Source organism: Rhodamnia argentea, chromosome 11, assembly GCF_020921035.1.
Source record: "Rhodamnia argentea isolate NSW1041297 chromosome 11, ASM2092103v1, whole genome shotgun sequence".
Classification (NCBI taxonomy): domain Eukaryota; kingdom Viridiplantae; phylum Streptophyta; class Magnoliopsida; order Myrtales; family Myrtaceae; genus Rhodamnia; species Rhodamnia argentea.
The window spans coordinates 19,677,836-19,697,944 of record NC_063160.1 but is presented as its reverse complement, the minus strand read 5'-3'; the positions used below and the strand labels follow the sequence as shown (position 1 = coordinate 19,697,944).

Here is a 20,109-nt window from a genome sequence, read left to right as displayed (position 1 = left end):
GCGACTCCTCGTTCCTTCTTTCCCTCCCTCTCTCTCGCTCTCTCTCTCTCTCTCTCTCTCAGCCCCCCAAACCAGAAACCCTCGAAAGAACCCAAACGCTGTCGCGGTTTCTTGACCCAACAAAGCCTCCTCCAACGAAGGTATTCGTGAAGTTCCGTCGTCATCCCCAAGAAAGATCGGAACCCAGAAACGAAAAATGACCAGTCTCCTCCGGCGGAAGAACCCCATCAACCCCTTCTTGCTCCTCCGCAAGCAAACGATCGCGCATTTTGTGACCACAGAGTGTTCGATTCCAAGAACCGGCCGCCATTCCCCCGTGAACCCAGCGTCGGCCAGCGCTTGCTTCCGTCCCCATCGTTTCCCGAGAAAAGTGAGGGGGTTTCGTCCCTCTCCGGCTTCTTTCTCCTCCTCGTCTGCTTCTTCTCGGGTCGGGTTCGTGGGTTGGTATCTGGGTATGGTCAAGTCCCGACCCATTTTCACCAAGAGCGTCAGTTGTTGCCTTATTTACACAGCTGCAGATTTGTCTTCTCAGGTATGTTATTCTCGTGGACGCCCTTGCAATTGTGTGGATTCTCGATGGAGTTTGAAAATGCTGTTTATGCTTCTCTGTCATGTTAGTATCGTGCTGAATTCTTGTTTCGATTGCTTGTTCGCCTGTCCATCGGGGTGGTCTATTTTAATTTTGATAGTCCACTTTTATTGCTTGCAAGATGTCCTCCAATTAAAAAAAGGTACACCATCCGTTACAGTTGTTTATACTAGCCTGTCCAATCTTGCATTCTGTTGCTTATTTTTACTTAACAAGTATTCTTGTCTTCAGACGATTTCAAAGCCATCTTCAGAATCTTATGATCTTGTGAGGACATTGCGGATGGCTGGATATGGTCTGTTGATTTTAGGGCCATCGCTGCATTTTTGGTTCAATTGCATGTCGAGACTTTTTCCAAAGCAGGATCTTGCCTCCACATTGAAGAAAATGGTCATGGGGGAGACACTTTACGGACCCGCTATGACCGTGGTTTTCTTTTGCGTGAATGCCGGTCTACAAGGTACTGAACATTTTCCACTAGATGTTTATCTAGTACTTCAATGTCTCTTACCAGCCAAAAGATGGTTACTCATGGTAATCGTATTGTTAATGACTTATATCTGCCATTTAGAATTTATCGTAAACTCGCTTCTTTTGCAAAACGTTTGTGTTATTGAGTTGCTGGTAAAAGTCTTTTCAGCATTTTCTACTTTGGAGCACATAATTTATAACAAGATACAATTTATGATGATGATAAAAAGTTCGTGATTTTTGGTGGAGCCTTGTATTTTTCGAAATTGTCAAAGATTCTGTCCTGGTTAATAAGAAACAAGATGAGGAGGGGAGGTGGCAAGTAAATTGACGAGATTGGATGAGCCACGGCAACGTCTCATTATATGCGCATTCTCGAGCTTTTATCTATCAGCATCAAGCGTCGTAGCCCTGCCAATGTTGTTAACATGGACTGTGGACGAGAAATAGAATGCCTATAAATCTGGCTAGGGGTAGGCAGGTGAGTAGTTAACTGTAAAATGACTGTACATCTGCTTTCCCTCTGCTTCTAGTCCAAGAGACTTTAGGAGACAACAAATTGTTGAAATAAGAGGAAATAGCATGGCAAAATGTACAACTGTAATGTGCTTGATTGATAGTGATTCCAAAGTAGTACAAAATCTTAGAGCTAGAGAACCAATGAAAAGTGGGTTGAATGGCTATGTTTCTTAATGCAAGTTCTTAAAAACATCTTAGCAAGCACTTGAAAAAGTAGAAATTTCCAAGCATTGGTTTTCTTTTCTTCTGCTTGACTTGTATTGGACAGCTCTCTCAAAGGATTTCGCTGACATTACCAAATTTGAATTTATCAGAGGTTCAATTTGTTTTATTCAGTTGGATGGAATAAAAATGGCCTTTCCTGTGCACCTTCTTCGCTTGAACGATACTTAGACTTCTAATTGTGGATAGCAAGAACTTTTCTTCTGCAAAAAGTTATTGCAAGTTTCAAATTGTGTTTAAGATAATTGTGCCGCATTGATATCTAAGACATTTCCATGATGCCCATGCTCAGGTGAGAATGGGACACAGATTGTTGCTCGATTGAAGCGGGACTTGATTCCAACATTGGTGAATGGATTTATCTACTGGCCCTTATGTGATTTCATCACGTTAAGATTTACCCCTGTTCATTTACAGGTATGACATTTCTTCTGCCTTGTGTTATATTTCTCCTTTCACTTCAAAATTTGGATTAGGTCACTATTTCCCGAATCCTCTTCTCTCTTTTTTTTTAATCTTCCATTGCAACTGTTCTTCATTGGCTGTTTTGTTTCATGCAGCCTCTTGTGAGCAACTCGTTCTCATATGTATGGACCATATATCTGACATACATGGCTAGTTTACGCAAAGTGGATTCAACTGCTAAGCTAACTACAGGAGCTGCCATTTCTCCTCCACAATAGGCTCTGGATTTTACTTCATGTTACAGCCATCAGCAGGTTGCTACTGACAGTACATGAAATCTTTGTCCTGTGCAGTCTTTAGGACTCAATGATGCAACAATGGGATCTTCTTTGGAGCAGAGAGCATATGGTTCAAGAGAAAAGGAACCACCCTGATTATTCTTCTAGTTTAAGGAACAACCGCTTTGTCTAGCAAACTTTTTCATCATATTAGTCAATTACTTGCATGAGATGTAGCAGTTTAGCATCGCAGATTATTGTAAAGCACTACTCAATGAAGCTGTTAGGGCATTCTTTCCTGAAAATTTCTCTGCCTAGTTTAGTTCCGTTCCTCATTTTTGGTGCATATTGTTGGAAAAACTAGCCCACCTATAATCGAGCTATTTCAGAGCACATTTACGTTCGATATTTGGTTAGTTTTCTTTTATGATCACTGACCAGAATCTCCTGCCTCGCATTCTAATCGCTTTTGAAAATGCCACGAGCTATCTAGTGCTGCAATGCCGAATACAATGTAGGTCTTCCTCTGAGCGACAGGAGCGTCGGCCCGTTGCTGCCGACTTGAATGAACATCATCTGCATTACCTTGGGAAATTCTGGAATTTTTCAAGATAGATTGAATTCATCAGCATACTATTGCGCTCTCGACGAGCTGCGAACATCCATAATCTATTTTCTCTCCAGAAGATTGTCATTCCTTCCAAGGAAAGGAATCATAATAGGGACGCTTATGCATAGTTCAAATGACAGCTCGTGCAATTCGGAGAGACAGAAACTGGGCAGAATAAGAAGGATACAGTCAAATCTCGAGGAACAAAATTTTCACTAGCAGGGGAAGAAAGATCGATTACACCAATTGCAACCATGCCGGTCTGAGCTACATAGATTCTCTGCTGTATAATGTTCAACTGGTATATCAATTGAGGTACAAGGAAAGGGGAAGAACCATAAACAAATAAAAAGCACACCAATGTTGCTAATTTCCTGACTATCCTGATTGTGCCCAAATATTTACATTTTCTAATGGGTTAAAAATTAACGACAATGCCCTGCTTTCGGCGACGACGACAAGAAAGAAAAAAAAGAAAAAGAAAAAAGATAAGGAAGTAGACCAGAGCTAGTATGATCTCCACAGCATCTGGAACTAATCAGTTACTGCATTTGTCCAAGCCGGTAAACTCACTGCCAGACCAAAACTTTCTACCAAAACCTCCAATGGAGAATAAAATCAACAAGCTCCATCATCACTTTTAACAAAATTCTCAGCTCATAAATACCAATCTCTTTTGACGATAAACATCGGACCAGGATCTGTATTCACCCGCAGAAAGCACGTGAAGAGATTTTCTCTAGCTGGACAGACCAATTTTCTCCAAGTATTTCAGGGTTCAACTCCATTGCAGGACGTAAATCCAACACCGACGCACAAACAGAATTCACTGGATTCTGCACGCTTCTCCCAGGTCCCATCCCACTTCTACAATTTACAATACGATCATCCCATCGTCCAGAATGCTGATATCCATGCTTAGACCCAGCTAGACTCATACAAGGCCCAATCAACCTTTTTAAATACGCATCTACCGCATTATTCAAGAGGTTCGCACAGTTCACCGAGACCTTGATGCCCTCCATCTCCAACTTGCGCTCCATGATGCTTCTCAAGGAACTCGTATCGGGTAGCTCGCTTCTGTTTAAGCAGGTCTCAGCATTGTACCTACCAAACGGAGATGGACTGAAAATAGATTTACCTGCTCCACCAAAATTTACAGAAATACCAAGAGGAGCGGTAACCGGGCTCCTGCTTTGAACGCCTGGACTTCCAGCCAACTGCTCGACCTCTTCACCATCTTCCACTGATGCAATTTCTGCTGGAGGTTTGCTACCAAGAGACTGTAACTCCGTCGGACTCTGTTGTTCTAGGGTTTTATGAACCAATGCCTCGGATGCAACAATTTGAGGCTTCCCCAATGGCCCAAGAGGGCTCGGGCGATCCCTGAATTTGCAACTGCGATTGCCTAGAGACCTTATCTTGCGAGGCGAAGGAGGAATTGCAAAACCATGTAACGACTGGGGACCACTCTTTTGATGCCCTTTCACGGGTTCGATGCTGAGGTTAGCTCTAGCATTTCCACAGGGCGGTGATTGCGCAAGGCAAGCATTCTTGAGGATTGACCTGATGAGTTGATTGTGTAGCGGGATTGTTTCCCTCCCGACCGTCTGCATACACAACCTATTAAACTCTGACTTGCTAATTGAGGAAGAGAACAACTTTTTCAGCTGATCAAAGTACTTCTCTGCTCGCTGATGCCCAATTCGTCGGACGATCATCGCCTTCAACTCTAATGTATCGACCCGGCCGCACTGCTTGTTGTGCCCCATTTGCGTTCCCGAATCGCTCAATCTCCAAAACAAGCTCAAGTGTCAAAATTCAGACCTTTTCCAGCTTAATCCTTACGTTCGAACTAGCCATCCCAAATCTCGACCAAAACCCTAATTCCCAGACAAAAATTCTGTCCCTACAAAGCACCGAAACAGAAGCAACGAACTTACATCAGAAACTTTCACATTGAGGGCAAAACCCGAATCAAGAATCTAGTGATCATGCATCGCATAAGCTAACTCCAAAGATTACACAGAGAAGCTAAACAAGTGCAATCCAAACTGGGCATTAAAAATGGAAACTTGGAGTTGCGCTCTACTCAAGAATTAGAAGACCGACCCACCGATGAAGTCAAATGGCAATGATTGATTCCAGCAAATACGTTGAAAGAGCAAGCAAGGCCCAATCGGGAGGAAATCCCATTCCCAGCAAAGAAAAAGAAAACCCTTTCCGATCAGGAGACGCACCTGGATGCGAGAAGGTCACGAATTTTGATTTGACCGCGAAATCGCGTGACTTGGATTGATTGGAATTGATGCGACGGCGACGAGCGATCGATGGGGATGCTGTGGCCTTCTTTTTGGGCTTGTGCTGGTGTTGGGTTGTGGCTGGGACACACCGATTCGATCATCCGAGGATTGTCGAGGATTGGGAAGTGCGTCTCTCGAAGTCTTGGACAATTCTCGCTAGGGGAAAAAGCAAAAACAAAAGCACACGTGCGCTATTTCGAGGGGTCGCGAGGGACCGTGTGTGTCTGCGGCGGCTGTCCCTCTCTTTTTATTTCCTTTTTCTTTTTGTTAATCTTTTCGGGAATTTAATATCGGGAAAAAAAAAAGACAATGGTGTAGGAAAAAGAAGTGTTCTAAATCATTTCTTCAGCAAGTAATTGCTAAAAAATTTAGTTTGTACATAAAAAAAATTAAGAATTTCATTTTTCGCTCTTAAATTTCGATATCGATTCGATTTTCCATCTTGAATAAAGTCCACTTTTATTTACTTCTAAGCTCAACAATTCGATTAAGTAGAAATGTACTTTGGTCCGTTCTCGTTGTATCTTCTACCGATTCCGTTGATTGAGAGCAGATGGGAAGACTATCAGAAGGCCTATTGATACGGAAAAAAAAAAAATACTATGTTTAATGTTATCAAGTTCTTGTTTTCAATCTTCAAATCTATCTTGTCTTTCTATCGTGTTCACGAATATTATAGGTCACTATTTATATCGAGATAAGATAATATGCGCTCGTTTCGTGATGCGAATCGATACAGCGACTATTTGGCAAAGTAAACGTCTTTCGTGTTCACGATCTCCTTATATTTGATGTTACTCCTAATTTCTTGATATTTTCGACACACATGAACAATGGTGAATACTAGTTATTCGTAATTTTTTTACCATAAAATGTTTCTATTTCAATTTGGTGCACCTCCGACCAAAAAAAAAGGGGGGGCTACCTAACTTTTGAGTGGTAAAAAAAAAAGGACTTAGATTGCATGGTGAAAACACTATGTAATTAAAGGTAAACATAAATTACAATTATTTTACTAGTACCTATGTATCCTGGAAGCTTGGATTCGTATAATCCCACACAATTCTAGTTACTTAAACTTCGTATACTATTGGACCAAAAAACAAAACATCGTATACTACTTTTCAAGTGGGACAAAGCACTAAAACCAAGCGGATGGCTGACTGCTTTTTAATACGAATCTCTTGATAAATTAATCAATTAAATGGAAAGCTAAGATACGAGGTTAGTTCGAGGGCTTCATATAAAATACCTTAATTTCAAACTAATAATATGGGATGCGGCAAAAGAAAAGGACGCGTCTATAATTAAGGGTACGTGGCCGACAAGTCAATTATAAATATCGTGCGAAGCACAGGCCAACGATGCAGGAGCCACAACTTCGATGATTCACCCTAGAAAGGGGACGCTACTATATGACCCTATTCGGTAGTAGCCGTTCGAAGATGACGTGGGGTCTACCTTCCTCGTCATCATCATTTAAGTTGCTAATCATATCTTTTTATTCTTTGATGTTAGGCAATACTCTCTAAATTTCTTCACGTCCGAGGGATCCGAGGGCCGGATGAGACCTCGCTTGAGCTAGTACAGAGACTTAGGGTGGGTTTGGTTCGACATTTGGAAAGAGCTTTGGGGGAATGCAAATGCTGAAAGCTAATGTTGGGGCTTCTAGCATTGGGCTTTCAACCTTCCCAAGAGGAATATTTGGCCAAATGCTCCTTCGAAATGCTTGCCAAACGGTTCAACATTTTTCAAATGAGCATTCGGGGCCAAATGCTACTTCTAAATGTCGAACCAAACTCACCCTTACTTAGGTCTTGACTAACAATATGGAATGTAGCAAAAGAAAGAGGACGAAAGGAGTTTTTATTAGGTAAAAGTCACAAGACCACGGTTACTCGATTTTACTTTGCACGATGGCCCAAAAAAAACGAAAAAGGAAAAAATTGGTCGAAAAAATAAAAAGGAAAATTAAACCAAAAAACACCGCTAAATGCAGTCAACTAGGGTTTTTGACCGGTTGCCCGTATATATAGACGGGCGTCGCCTCCTTCCCCTCACTTCTCTGCGGTTCCTGCTCAGCTTGTGCGCTCTTGGTGTCGGCGATCGCTCGAGTTCTCGAAGAAGAAGAAGAGGAAGAAGAGGCAATGGGTCACTCTAATGTCTGGAGCTCTCACCCCAAGAACTACGGCCCTGGTTCTCGCGCATGGTAGCCCCCATCTTCCTCTTTGTTCTCTAGATTTCCAAAGCTTAATCAGAAAACCATTGCTTCACGCTTGTTCCTTCAAGGCGATAATTGTCTTGGCGCGATTGGTTTGCAATCGATTTGGTTTTTCTCAGATGAGTTGGTGCGGGAGGGTCCGAGTCTGGATTTAGATTACTTTGCTATCGACAGCCTCTTATGCTCATGTTTCCCGTTCTCTTTTGGTACTGTGTAGGTTTAGATGTTTGGCGTGTCTTGATGTTCATTTTCGGAGATTCTGCTGTCTTATGAGCCCGTTCGATGATTAAGTTGATCTCTTGAGAGGAGGTTTCTTAAGTAATGTTCTGGAAGCTGTCGAACGAAGGGTCTTTCTTCTTTTGTGCTCTGGCTGTGTTTATGGTTGGGGAGGAGCTGACGGCACTTGAATGCATTCATATCGAGTAGATTGAGCGTTGGCTTTCATATGGGAATGAAGTACAAGCATGTCTTGATAAGTTTCCTGGAATAGCTGCGTGGTGCCCTGTGATCACGGGCTCGCATTGGTGCAGACACTTATCGTTTTGACCGATTGACAACCCTTGCACGTTGGTGTAGGCAGCATGTTATAGTTTCTCTAGATAATGAGGGGATATAATTTGCTTGGAGTCATTGTGTGCATGGTAGTATTAGGTCTTTCCTCATCTGTTTCAACCCTTCGCGATCAGCTAATGTTCACTAGGGATTCATCTGTTGGAACTAGTGGATGCTTAACATGTGCGGGTAGTGCTAGGATTTATATCTACAGTAGATGTTGTCAGCTAAAGATAGTAGATGTTGTCAGCTAAATCGACACGGCAAAAGAACTGCCTTTCATTACCATTCCTTTGATCAAAGTATGAATATTATTGGGTTGATTACTCGATGGACATTACGCAGCTCACAGTAGAAGAACTCAAATCTGTTCTTGGTTTGATTTGCAGTCGCGTGTGTGGGAATCCTCATGGTTTGATCAGGAAATATGGACTCATGTGCTGCAGACAGTGTTTCCGCAGCAATGCCAAGGAGATTGGCTTCATCAAGGTAAACGAAAGACTTTATTAACAACTTCAAATGCTAATTAACGGTGTACACTTCCTGTGTATATACTTGGTTTTTATTCGCGTTCTGTTTTGCAGTACCGCTGAAGAGCTAATACTCTCTGCACCCCGACGATTTCCCAGTGCAAGCACTCTCTTAGAGATCTAGGTTTGCCGTAATTTTAAAGATGATTTTGTTTTGGCGTCATTGTTATTGGAGCTGACGTTGGGACTCGAAATATGTAAGGATCGCCTATTTGAGTTTGCAAAACTCTAATTTTTCTTGTTCATTTGCTTGCCCCTTAAAGCCCCCCCTTGCCCATTATTTGCACTTTTTGATTACGATGATGCTACGCAATTATATCTGCGGTGGAAGTTGAGCGTTTTTACGGTAGTCACTTGTCTTAAATTTGTTATCCCCCAACGTTACTTCTTGGTGGTGCTTCTAAGAATTGCCAATGGAATCTTTCTGACGTATGGTGAGAGAGTCATACGACATTATAGAGATTTTACTCTATGCTTTGTTAAAACTTGCGTTACTATAATTGTATACTCAGTTTCGCGTTTGTATTAGTGCCCCGATGTTACTTCTTGGTGCTTCTAAGAACTTGCCATTGGAATCTTTCAACATATTGTGAGGTTCATATTGAGCAGGGATTGTGGAGGTACTTGAAAAAGGGCGGCATTATAGAGATTCTAGTCTATGCTTTGTTAAAACTCACATTGTTAGAATATATACTTTGGTTTCAGGTTTGTATGATTGCGTCATTGCGAGTGTCAATGTGGTTCCTAAAGATCCCTTATTCTTAGCAAAAAACTACATCTTGTATGATAATTTTAGGGGGGCTTAAGCGAGAAGCAAACGCAGGGCGAAAGTCAATTTCTTTCACGTAAATTAATCACTTGCCCGCTCACGTAGTATATATATTATCCAGACACCTATCGGATGGTGGAGGGTGGGTTTGTTGATTTTTTTTTACTGATTAATGTATGACCTTTTACCTGATCGCACGCCGCTCGAAAATTCCTAATGTTGCTTTCGCATGATGGTCACAGCTCAACACTCTTTTGTGTGTACCCTTTTCCTTTTCCCTTGTCAATCCTCGTCGAGCCTGTCCCTGCGCAAAAGCTTTTGTGAAGCAACAGCGCAGACTTAGGGGCTCTAACTAGCTGTGATTTGTCGTTTACCGCTGTTTTGATTTTGATTGTTTTAGCTCGCTGCACTTCATTCCTAAGCGAACCCTTCATGGTGCATCGTTGCTCATGGAAGATCATAAAGGCTTTTGGGAATTACACTCGCAATCAAAGCAAGAAGTCGAATTAGTAAAGGAATTCACAAATTGCAGATTAGATGGATAAACGATGGAGTCATGTTAATGCAATTTCTTATTTAAACGGCTTTCCTGGTTGAACCAAAACTTGCTTCATCACATGCCAAAGGAATAAAGGGGAAAAAGTAGAGCAATCTTTTGCCACTGGGGACCATCTTACGAGTAGGAACGGATGATTCCTAACGGTTATTGATTGATTTATGAAGTGGAGAAAAGGTGCCTCCTCGCCATCACCCGTGATAGCCTCGCCAGCTCTTCACTACCTTCCTCTCGGAACCTCATTAAAAATCAGTCAAGTCAACCATGTTTGGCTTTGAAGTGATCCCACCTCCGAGCTTAGACTCGTTCTGGAACGATGGTTTTTACAACGCATGAACGTCTGGCGCCCAAGCCTCGAACTCCGCTATCTTTTGAGGTGCATGTCACCATGTCAAATGAAAAGTGTCAAAAAAATCATAAACCTATTACATTAATACTAATTCAATTTTAAATCTTTTGTATTATTGTTAATTTATTCATAAACATTTTATTGATGTCAATTTAGTCCTATGCATTTTGCATTGATGTTAATTCAAGATAAACCTTTTACATTATGTTAATTGAGACAATATAGCCAATTTTGGTAGGAAATTCGCCGACGTGGACGTCAGCTGTCTTATGTGGCATTGTTGGCATTGACATGGATAATTTTGAATATTATTTTAATATTTTAAAATAATTTAAATAATTTTCTAATTATTGAGAAAAAGAAAAAGAAGAAAATATTTTTTAAAAAATTATTAAAAACATTTAAAAATATCAACGTCGGCATTAGCCATTTTCCGATCAAAATTGGCCGGATTGACTCAATTAATAGAAATGCAAAAATTTTAGGACTAAATTGGCATAAATACAAAATGTATAGGATTGAATTGACACCAATAAAAGATTTATGATTGAATTGTCAAATCTTTTCCTCTCTACTGGACAAAAAAAGAGAGAGGAAATAATAGCCTAAAGGAACCGGAGAAAACGAGATGAGGATACATCCTTCTTCCTAGGGGAGATCAATGATTGACGAGTGACGGTTTTGGGAACAAGCAACGTGTCGAGTTGACAAATTAGTGAAAGGGACATGAGATCTTAAATCAAGAGGGCATGGAGAGATGGTCCTATTTGTGAAGATATTTCCTCTTTGGGCGTCAAATCTAGAGTTTCGTATTGTCTTAAATCAAAGGGAAGCTTAAGGTTTGTTGGAAAGTAGGATTCATTAGACAGTGGACGTCTCAACTCTTAACCTCTTTCTTTAGGCTCGAGCAATGTTTATTTCAAGGTAAACATAGAGCAGCAATTGACATCGATCGGTTTCCATGTTCAAGCTCTACGGAAAAGCCTTAACGAATGCATTGCCTCCGTCTTATCTCCTAAAGCGACAACAGATCAACTCGGTAAGGTTTTGTGCTTTGTTTCTGTTAAAGGGATTCGAAGAAAGCAATTGCTATTCGTCATCACATTTCATAAAGCCACACATGTGTTACTTTTTATTTTTTTTTAAGTTGAAACCATACATGTGTTACGTTGCGCACGATGTCTTTGTGCATAGTTTTGCTTTCGGTGGAGCACAAAAAAAGAAAAAAAAAAGCGATTTTGTATTGGTTATCCCCTGATTACTCTTCATTAAGGAGCATTGGTAAGTAATGAACCGTTGAATTTGACAGGGAATGTCGTTATTTTGCGATCAAGAGAAGGGGTGATTACCCACTTTCAACGCAAGAGTGATTATGGAATGATTGTGCAACTTCTGAAGCGCCATGTCCATCACGAGTCCATTTATGAATTGTGGTTTTATTTGGCATTGACAAGCATGTTCTAACCGGTACGGCAGATAAAACCACTCCATCAGACACTAAACGAAGTAAAAAAAAAAAAAAAACCTCCGAATGTCAAATGAATAGCTGATTAATATTAATTCTGGAAAGAAAAAAAACCTTAATTATATTAGTTAATTGAGTAATCCAACCTCCTCCAGTGCCCCCCCAAGGTTCACAAGAAAGCTTCCGCTCTCTCTCTCTGTCTCTCTCTCTCTCGTGTCTGTGTGACTCACTCTCCTCTGCACTCTCCCTGAACCTCCTCCGCACCTACTTCTCACCTCCTCTCTCTGACCCAAATCCGCTGCAGACCCGCGCGCATTTCCTCGTTCCTTGCAAGATTTCTTGGTTTTTACATGTTCCCCATGCTTCAAGTTTCTTGATTTCTCCGAGTTTCTGGGTCTTCCTTTTTCAAGATTCCGGCTTTGAAGTGTGCTGGGGTTTGTGTGGGGGGATGATGAAAACCCCTTTCTCTCTCTCTCTCTGCAAAGCGATGTGAGGAGATTTTCAAGGTTTTTCATTCTCTAATGGTGGCTTCCATCTCCGAGAGCATCAACAAACCGCCCTCGACCACCCAGGCATCAACGGCAGCAACGACGCCGAGACCTCTGCATTCTGCTCCTGAGAAAGGCAATGCCAGAAGACCCAGATCAAAGCACGTCCCTTCCAGATATCTCTCTCCCTCCCCTTCAACATCTACCTCTACCACCACCACCACCACAACGGCCACCACCGCGACTACAGCCACTTCGTCCTCTTCTAGCTCTAGGCGATTTGGTTCGCCACTCATCTCTCGCTCCACGAACACCGCTCCTTTATCTTGTGCAGCCCCGAAGAGGTCCCAGTCGGCGGACCGCAGGCGACCCAGTCCGAGTCGTCCTGTGACGCCGGGTCCACAACCCAATGCGGGCGTGCTTTCGGCTGCTGCCAAGCTTCTGGTCACTTCAACGAGGAGTTCAACCAGAAGCTTGTCTGTTTCTTTTCAGGGTGAGGCCTTTTCCCTTCCAATAAGTAAAGAAAAAGCGAATGCAGGTTCTGCACCCACTAGAAAAGCAACCCCAGAGAGAAGGAGGGCAACGCCAGTGAGAGATCGGGTTGAGAACCCGAAGCTCTCAGATCAGCAGAGGTGGCCCGGGAGGACCCGCCAAGCAAATCCGGGTATGGAAGTCAATTTGTTGTCTAGGAGCATGGATTGGGGTAGTAATAGTATCGATGATGGGAAAAAGTTCGCTGGGTTCGGATCTGGCTTTGCAGGTAAGATATTAAGGCAATCATCAGTCGATGAGTGTAGGAGGGTTTCATTTGATGGTAGATTGAGCCTGGATTTGGGTCATGCTGAGCTGATAAATGCGGTAAATGATCACCCAGACGCTAGTTCTGTGAACGAATCCTCTTTGCCCTCTGAATTCACTGCTTCTGATACAGATAGCGTGTCTTCTGGTAGTACTTCTGGTGTGCAAGAATGTGGGAAGCCGAAAAGTGGGCCCCGTGGAATTGCCGTGTCTGCAAAGTTTTGGCAAGAGACGAATAGCAGGTTAAGGCGATTGCAAGATCCTGGGTCGCCCTTTTCGCCGAGCCCAGGATCGAGAATGTCTGCTCCAAGCAAATTAGTTCAATCGAAACGGTTTAGTAGTGAGAGTCCTATTGTGTCTCCTAGAACCTTGGCTTCTCCCACACGGGGAGTCGCCCGTCCTGCTTCACCAAGTAAGCTTTGGGCTTCTTCAGTCGCCTCTCCATTGAGGGGGATGCAAAGTCCATCTCGGGCTAGACCGGGTTCTGGTGGCTTAAACAGTAACTCCAACGGTAGTTGTGTGCCTTCGATTTTGAGTTTTTCTGTGGATATTCGGAGAGGGAAAATAGGGGAGGACCGGATTGGTGATGCACACAGGTTGAGGCTTCTTCATAACTGCTACCTACAATGGCGATTTGCAAATGCGAGGGCAGATGCTACATTCATCGTTCAGAGGCAAAATGCAGAGGTACCTGACTGTTTCCCAAATTGTGTTTAACCATATTTACAAAACATCGCTCCTCGTCTTTAATGCCATTCCTTTTTTGGTTAAGATATGTTGTGCTTGGGGTATGCTTGGTAGTTACTTGTTTCGATAATATTTTCTAGTCAGGCAAATATTGGTGTGGGAGAATTACCTTCCTCATGTCCATCTCTGAATGTGAATGCTCAAACTTCCTTTCACTTCCTATACGTTCAATGCAAGTTCTTCATTCTGCCCTGTTTTCATGTTCATCTTTTCGGTTTACAGTTTCCCCAAAAATTTTCTTTACTGTAGCTCTGGCTGACGTTACTTGCAAGATTCTTCTGGATGCATGTAATATTAATCTGATGGAGTCTTATTTTACATTTCTCTGTCATACCAGAAAGACCTCTGGGGTGCGTGGATAACAATATCAGAACTACGTCACTCTGTCACTGTCAAAAGGATGAAGTTGCTGTTGCTAAGGCAAAGGCTCAAGTTGACTTCTATATTGAAGGGACAGGTCAGTTCAATCTTTTGTTGGTTGCATTTGTCTCTCTTAAATTCTCAGCCTGTCATTGGATTTGGTTAGCAAGCTTCTGCAAATTTGTCGATACTGGCTATTCTTACCTTTAGAAATCATTCTTTTCGGTTCTTGCCCAGAAATTAGAAGAAGTTGAAATTGGAGTGCATAAAGATAGAGCTAATAGTAATTGTGTGTCAATACATCCTACGGTATCATGTTTGTGTTTTTTACCACAATCACCAGATGTGTGTTGTAAATAAGCCTCCTTGTGACTGAGAAACTCACTATTGCCTCGTCGATCGGTACAACATGGGTGTTCTTGTTTGTTAGGACCAAACTAGAGGCTTCCACTGGGGTTTACATTCCAGTCACATCATAATGAATGTCTCCGAATATGATTTGGATGAGGCTGATTATTTTGACTTCTGCATTCTAAATTCATTATAAAAGGAGGAGGTTAACACATGACAGTGATATAGTGGTGCTTTAGTTTGCATGTGCCTGTTGAAGTCAGGGCTTGGCTGTTTATTGTCTTAAATTTGTTAGCATTTTTAACAAGCACCAGTGAACAATTGCATATCAGTTAGCACTTTTACCAATATGTGGGCATTCTCTTCTTTAGGTGCTTCCGGCATTGTGCATTATATTTGTTCGGAGTTTTCTCGTTGCTCTCATTTGGATGATAAATCTCGACTTTTTGTATTCACTTCCTGAGAACCGCTGCTTCTCATGGTCATCACTAAGACTGAGAGGGAAGAAATTTACCTAACTATAGAACATTGAAAATTATGAATGGCTGCATTTTCAGTAAGGCCAAGCAAAATGCATTAGTAGTGTTGATGAACTTTGGCATCATTTTTCGTGGCGTGCCTTTACGTGATGATTACGCAAGGACACTTTTTCAATAGTCCTACAACTATTTTCTTTCATTGAACTGAGCTTCTGGGGATGAATGCAGATGACCTGCTTGGAAGAATGGTCTCTTCTAGAAAGAGATCACTCAAGTTCTTTGCTGGGGGCCACTGAAGCTTTGAGAGCAAGCACCCTCCGTCTTCCAATTGTTGGGAATGCAACAGTATGGATTTTACTTTTCACGTGTGGTATTATTTCAGAGTGTGCAGTTTGTTAAATGCACATTGCGAAGACTTCCCTACCCAACTTTGTATGTTTTCTTCACATCAGGTTGATATGCAGAACCTGAAGGATGTCATGGGATCAGCTATATCTGTAATGCAGGGAATGGCATCCTCAATATATTCCCTCTCGTCAAAGGTAAAATCATCTCCATAGTTTCTTGCTCTATTGTTGCTTCTGTGATCTTGTACTTTTGGATAGTACCTCTTAACCTTTACAATATGAACTTGTTGCGCATTCACCACCTTTCTTCACGAGCTAGGTCACACACCATCATCTTCGAGTCAAAAAGCTTAAGCCTCATCACCAAACATAGGAGCCTGCATACAGTTCTGGCAATGAAATTAAGAAGCGCTTGTCTACGGATGAATGATTGATGAGTTCTCACCTCACACCGTTCTTGTGGCGGATCTTGTATATAACAAGGGGGCATCAGTGTCATTTCCTGCCGTATCATGCAATCCAAAGTCTAAATAGGCCATTCCTGTTGCATATGTGACACAGGGGTGTTCAACGACTCCTTAAGATGCTGTCTGGCAGATGAGTTATAGAATGCTTCCCAGGATTAAAGAATAGATATTACTCAAAATGTCCAGTCGACTTCCATTGCTAAACTTGTCGAGGAGTTTAGCACAGTGACAAAATTTTGACAAGGGCTCTAGTATGGTAAGGGATGAGAGCTTGGACTTCTTGGGGTTTGTTCAATTTCTTTTATTGGTGGAGTCAATAGCCTAAGGAGCAATGGAGAAAGCATGATGTTTTGACATGTGCTGCTTTTGGCATGGAGTATTTAGTATATCTGACTCAGGGTTCTCGTTGGATTTGCTGCGGATGTGAAGAGGTTCCATTTCAGAATCAGTTTGAGAAGAGTATACCTGGGATACTAGTACAGTGTATCTGATTGTGGAGATGCATCCCGTTTAGTCTGTAAGATTGGCTTCACTAAAGTCAGCCCGGATTGCTTCCTAGCGAGTGTACTATTTTGCTATATGTTCGGTAGCTCAAGGATCCCATTTTCTGCCTTCTTTGATCGCTAGCCTGTTTGTGGTGAAAGAAGATAATCTGTGAGATTTTGTGGGACCACTGCCAATTGTGCCAACTGTTCTAATAGCTTAAGCTAGTAGATGAAGGCGCGGTTTAATATTTATATATTCTAACATAATCAACCTCCACTTTTGGGTCTTTGTGGTTTTTGTAGAAATGATAACTTGAGTTATTCTAACCTTCTGGGACATTGACAGCTCCTCCAGACAAATATAGTTTTGGAAAGTAATTCTGGTAGGAAATTTACAGCTCCATACTTGAGGCTTTCTGCTTGCCGGTCTGGATTTTTGCAAATGTAGCGGTTTAATTTCATCATAATGTGAGGCGGTTGTCTTAATATTCTCTCTTACTGATTACTATTGCGTTTGCTTCCATAGATCATACAAAATCTCGGTAGCATGCATAATGCCCTGTAAAATTTGCTTGTGACAATGGCCAGCAGTTGATAGTCGCATTCTTGTTATTAATTTTGTTAAAAAAATATGTTCTGGTTGCTCTCGTCGATGTTTAGATCGAATTCTTTCAGGTTGTAGTGCTATCCTTTCTTGACTTTTAATTTCCGCTGAAAAGGACTGTGATTTAAACTTAGTTGTGTTTTCGCGCGCTCATCTTATTCTCTTTTACTATTTATTTGATTGACCAAGTTTATTGCAGCAAGATGACTAAAAACAGTCTTATCTGGCAGGCTGAGGAAATGAACTCCTTGGTAGCTGAAATGGTAGACGCCGCAGCAAAGGAACGGTTTTCCCTCGACCAGTGTCGAGATTTATTGTCCAGCTTAGCAGCCCTGCAGGTAATGTTGGTTCTCTCTATTTCTCCTCTTTTCTCTCTCTTGGTAGATGATTCTACTCTGAAATCAATATGGCTGGTTTGTAACTCGATATTTTCTTTTAACAGGTAAAGGACTGTAGCTTGAGAACACACATACTCCAATCTGTGTACCAGTTTCCAGTAGCCTGACGACACGTGTGTAGAACTGACTCTTTTTGACTGCTCACCAATCTAACAATTACATCCTACCGATTCTTTTACAACGGGTGGAGGCAGTTCAGCTTCTCATTTGGAACGTATGTTAGTATACTAGTGTCGATATGTTGTATTCAGTCTTTTTTTGTCTCAGGTGGTAACTGACGACGGCATTCGTCTTTACTAATTAGCTGTGTATACCAGATGCTCCTTTCCCTTGAAGGCAAAAGAAGCATTGTATATAAGGATCATTTGATGGGCATTTGGTCGTGGAGATTCTGGTCTCATCCCATATATTTACTTGCATCTTTGGTGGAATTACCATCGTTGTCCTCGCTGATATGTTGGAATTCGTAGATTATAATGACTCTGGATGTGATTTGTCTATACTGATGTAAAATAGGCTAGAAACTTTTCTTTGATGTGCTTGGTCTGGCCGTTCAAGCCAAGGATTTCGATGGCTCTCGCGAAGTTTCTAATTTTGTTTCTCTCTTTTCTGTGCCCTTTGTTTATTTGTTTTCCTCATTTCCTGTAATTTCAATCATCTGATGTAGGAGGCTTTGAAATCTCACTAGAGGCAATGAAATTTGAAGCTTATACAGTACAATACTGGTCCATAGTATGTCTAAGGAAATATACAGGTGATACTCTGCGAAAGTGAGCTTTAAGCATGCATATGTGTTTTATAGGAATACCTCAAAGCGATTCTAGTGGATCAGTCTGTTCCTGAACTGAAAGTGGTGAGAACCCCTGCACTTGAACTGGAACGACTTCTAGGCTGTCCTCCGGACACGAACCCCTTGTACACAAAACTGACCTTAAGCATATGATATTCTGTACTCTGTTGCTTGAGTGGTGGCTCCAGGAGAGATTCCGATTCCTCTTGTGATTGGGTGTGGAAACTCCGTTCGATGAGTCCATCTCCGGGCAAGATGCATCGCGGGGAAGCACGGCACCATCTCCACTACCTTCTGGCACACATGCCAGTTCCCTGTGTACAGTTTTCGACCCATTGATTGAGTTCATCGTGTCATCTAGTTATTTATCATCCAATCATTCGTTTTCTCAATTCATATGGACAATCGATTTTGAATGCTATGGAATCTAGTTAAAGAATGAAGAAACTGAATTCAGTCGCTGTTCGGTTCTCCGGCAGGTTCCTAAGAGAGGACAAGATACGCCTACGGCCAAAGAACGTGGCCTCGAACACGAGCGTCGGGCGTCTCTATCCATTTCAAGCATCTGCCAAGCATGCAATTCTCACAGTAAACCCTTTTCGAAGCTCGACATCCTCTGCAACTCACGATTTCTTCTTTCAATGATCCTCGAGATCTTCTAGCTCGACACACGACAAAGGGATTAACTCTCTTGCATCCACAGAGCATGTCTAGATTCTAAACCATCCAAGGGAAGGTTTGGGCTGAGTGTGTATAGAGAGATTTACAGATAGTAAGTATCATTTGAGATGGTATTCATTAGCTACATAGTACATACGGGTTAAAAAATATGAGGTTGAGTAATCCATAGAAAGAGAATTTGATTGATCATATGCTTACCCGTCTTTTAGAATATCGAAAGTTCCAAATTCATATCGATACTTTTTTTTTTTTTCCGGTCTGGGCGGTAATTACTGGAGTGAACGCATGGGTTTCCTTAAATGCCATGAAGCCGTTAGAAATAAGCAGAAGCGCAAACTATACATCGAAAAATCTTAGGAATAATCATCATCTCGGGCTTATTTCAACAACTATTCATGAAATTCTACCTTTACCTCGTGTGGATTCCTGCTTCTTGTCATTATCAGCGACCATGGATGTGGTGGACATGTCAATTGGATTTGGGTTATTTTATGAAGGTTACAAACTGTGCTAGAGCTGTACAATGTCAATGTTACGTCTATTGGCTTCCAAGGTGCTGTGGATATTCATTTATTTATTTTTCTTTTTTGGCTAGGGTAGAGGCTTCGTATAACTTATTTCTATTACACGATTCGGACAAAAAGGAAAACTAGCTGATATTGTTGAATACTAACAGAATTGCCTTTTGTTGTGTTCCACATAGTAGAAGTAGGAGAGTGCAAGTCAGTTTATAAATTCGAATGCTACTATAGTATTTTTTTAAAAAAGGGAAAAAGCCACCGAAAACTTTTTCTTGCGACACCAAAAACCTCAAACTTTGATCTGTGTGACATATTTACCTAAAACTTATACTAGTGTGATACATTTATCCCAAGCTTTTTTTTGTGACACTAAAAATCCTAAATTTGTATCCGTGTGACATATTTACCTCAATATTCAGGGTAAATGTGTCACATGCTTATAAGTTTGGGATTTTTTATGTCACAAAAAGATAATTTGGGGTAAATGTGTCACATTAATATAAGTTTGAGATTTTTTGTGTCATGAAAAAATGTTTAGGGTAAATGTGCCGCACTAGTGTAAGTTTGGGGATTTTAGTATCACAAAAAAAAAAAAAAGGCTTAGGATAAATGTGTCACGGTGGACATAATTTAGGATTTTTGGTGGTGTTTTCCCTAAAAAAAAAAAGAAAGAGAGAAATAGACAAGTGGGCTTAGACCCCACAATACCCTCGTGTGATTGCCTGATTATAATACGCATTTTGCGCAATCGCAA

The 20,109-nt window shown here is 41.5% G+C and overlaps 4 protein-coding genes across 4 annotated transcripts; 3 read left to right on the top strand and 1 right to left on the bottom strand.

Moving 5' to 3' along the window:
• The first annotated feature begins 53 nt into the window (after positions 1-53).
• On the top strand, positions 54-2,896 carry LOC115735720 (PXMP2/4 family protein 4). Its single transcript, XM_030667115.2, has 4 exons — positions 54-532; positions 821-1,049; positions 2,094-2,218; positions 2,362-2,896. Exons 1-4 carry the CDS (start codon positions 197-199, stop codon positions 2,482-2,484), a joined length of 813 nt encoding a protein of 270 aa, XP_030522975.1. The 5' UTR covers positions 54-196; the 3' UTR covers positions 2,485-2,896.
• Positions 2,897-3,340: 444 nt separating this feature from the next.
• Positions 3,341-5,021, bottom strand: LOC115735716. Its single transcript, XM_030667110.2, has one exon. The coding sequence runs from the start codon at positions 4,864-4,866 to the stop codon at positions 3,802-3,804; it is 1,065 nt and encodes a 354-aa protein (XP_030522970.1). The 5' UTR covers positions 4,867-5,021; the 3' UTR covers positions 3,341-3,801.
• Positions 5,022-7,434: 2,413 nt separating this feature from the next.
• Positions 7,435-8,945, top strand: LOC115735834 (40S ribosomal protein S29). Its single transcript, XM_030667260.2, has 3 exons — positions 7,435-7,606; positions 8,560-8,659; positions 8,755-8,945. Exons 1-3 carry the CDS (start codon positions 7,545-7,547, stop codon positions 8,761-8,763), a joined length of 171 nt encoding a protein of 56 aa, XP_030523120.1. The 5' UTR covers positions 7,435-7,544; the 3' UTR covers positions 8,764-8,945.
• A 3,075-nt stretch (positions 8,946-12,020) lies between these two features.
• LOC115735833 (QWRF motif-containing protein 2-like) lies at positions 12,021-17,968 on the top strand. Its single transcript, XM_030667258.2, has 6 exons — positions 12,021-13,812; positions 14,210-14,329; positions 15,291-15,407; positions 15,515-15,604; positions 17,196-17,303; positions 17,408-17,968. Exons 1-6 carry the CDS (start codon positions 12,361-12,363, stop codon positions 17,468-17,470), a joined length of 1,950 nt encoding a protein of 649 aa, XP_030523118.1. The 5' UTR covers positions 12,021-12,360; the 3' UTR covers positions 17,471-17,968.
• Positions 17,969-20,109: the final 2,141 nt, after the last annotated feature.

Bases quoted from the DNA above. Each gene is read 5' to 3' on its own strand.
- LOC115735833 (XM_030667258.2), top strand. From the start codon at position 12,361: ATGGTGGCTTCCATCTCCGAGAGCATCAACAAACCGCCCTCGACCACC. The intron at 13,813-14,209 runs GTACCTGACTGT...CTGTCATACCAG, and splicing joins TTCAGAGGCAAAATGCAGAG to AAAGACCTCTGGGGTGCGTG. The intron at 15,408-15,514 runs GTATGGATTTTA...TCTTCACATCAG, and splicing joins CAATTGTTGGGAATGCAACA to GTTGATATGCAGAACCTGAA.
- LOC115735834 (XM_030667260.2), top strand. From the start codon at position 7,545: ATGGGTCACTCTAATGTCTGGAGCTCTCACCCCAAGAACTACGGCCCT. The intron at 7,607-8,559 runs GTAGCCCCCATC...TTTGATTTGCAG, and splicing joins GGCCCTGGTTCTCGCGCATG to TCGCGTGTGTGGGAATCCTC.
- LOC115735720 (XM_030667115.2), top strand. From the start codon at position 197: ATGACCAGTCTCCTCCGGCGGAAGAACCCCATCAACCCCTTCTTGCTC. The intron at 1,050-2,093 runs GTACTGAACATT...GCCCATGCTCAG, and splicing joins CGTGAATGCCGGTCTACAAG to GTGAGAATGGGACACAGATT. The intron at 2,219-2,361 runs GTATGACATTTC...TGTTTCATGCAG, and splicing joins TTACCCCTGTTCATTTACAG to CCTCTTGTGAGCAACTCGTT.
- LOC115735716 (XM_030667110.2), bottom strand. From the start codon at position 4,866: ATGGGGCACAACAAGCAGTGCGGCCGGGTCGATACATTAGAGTTGAAG.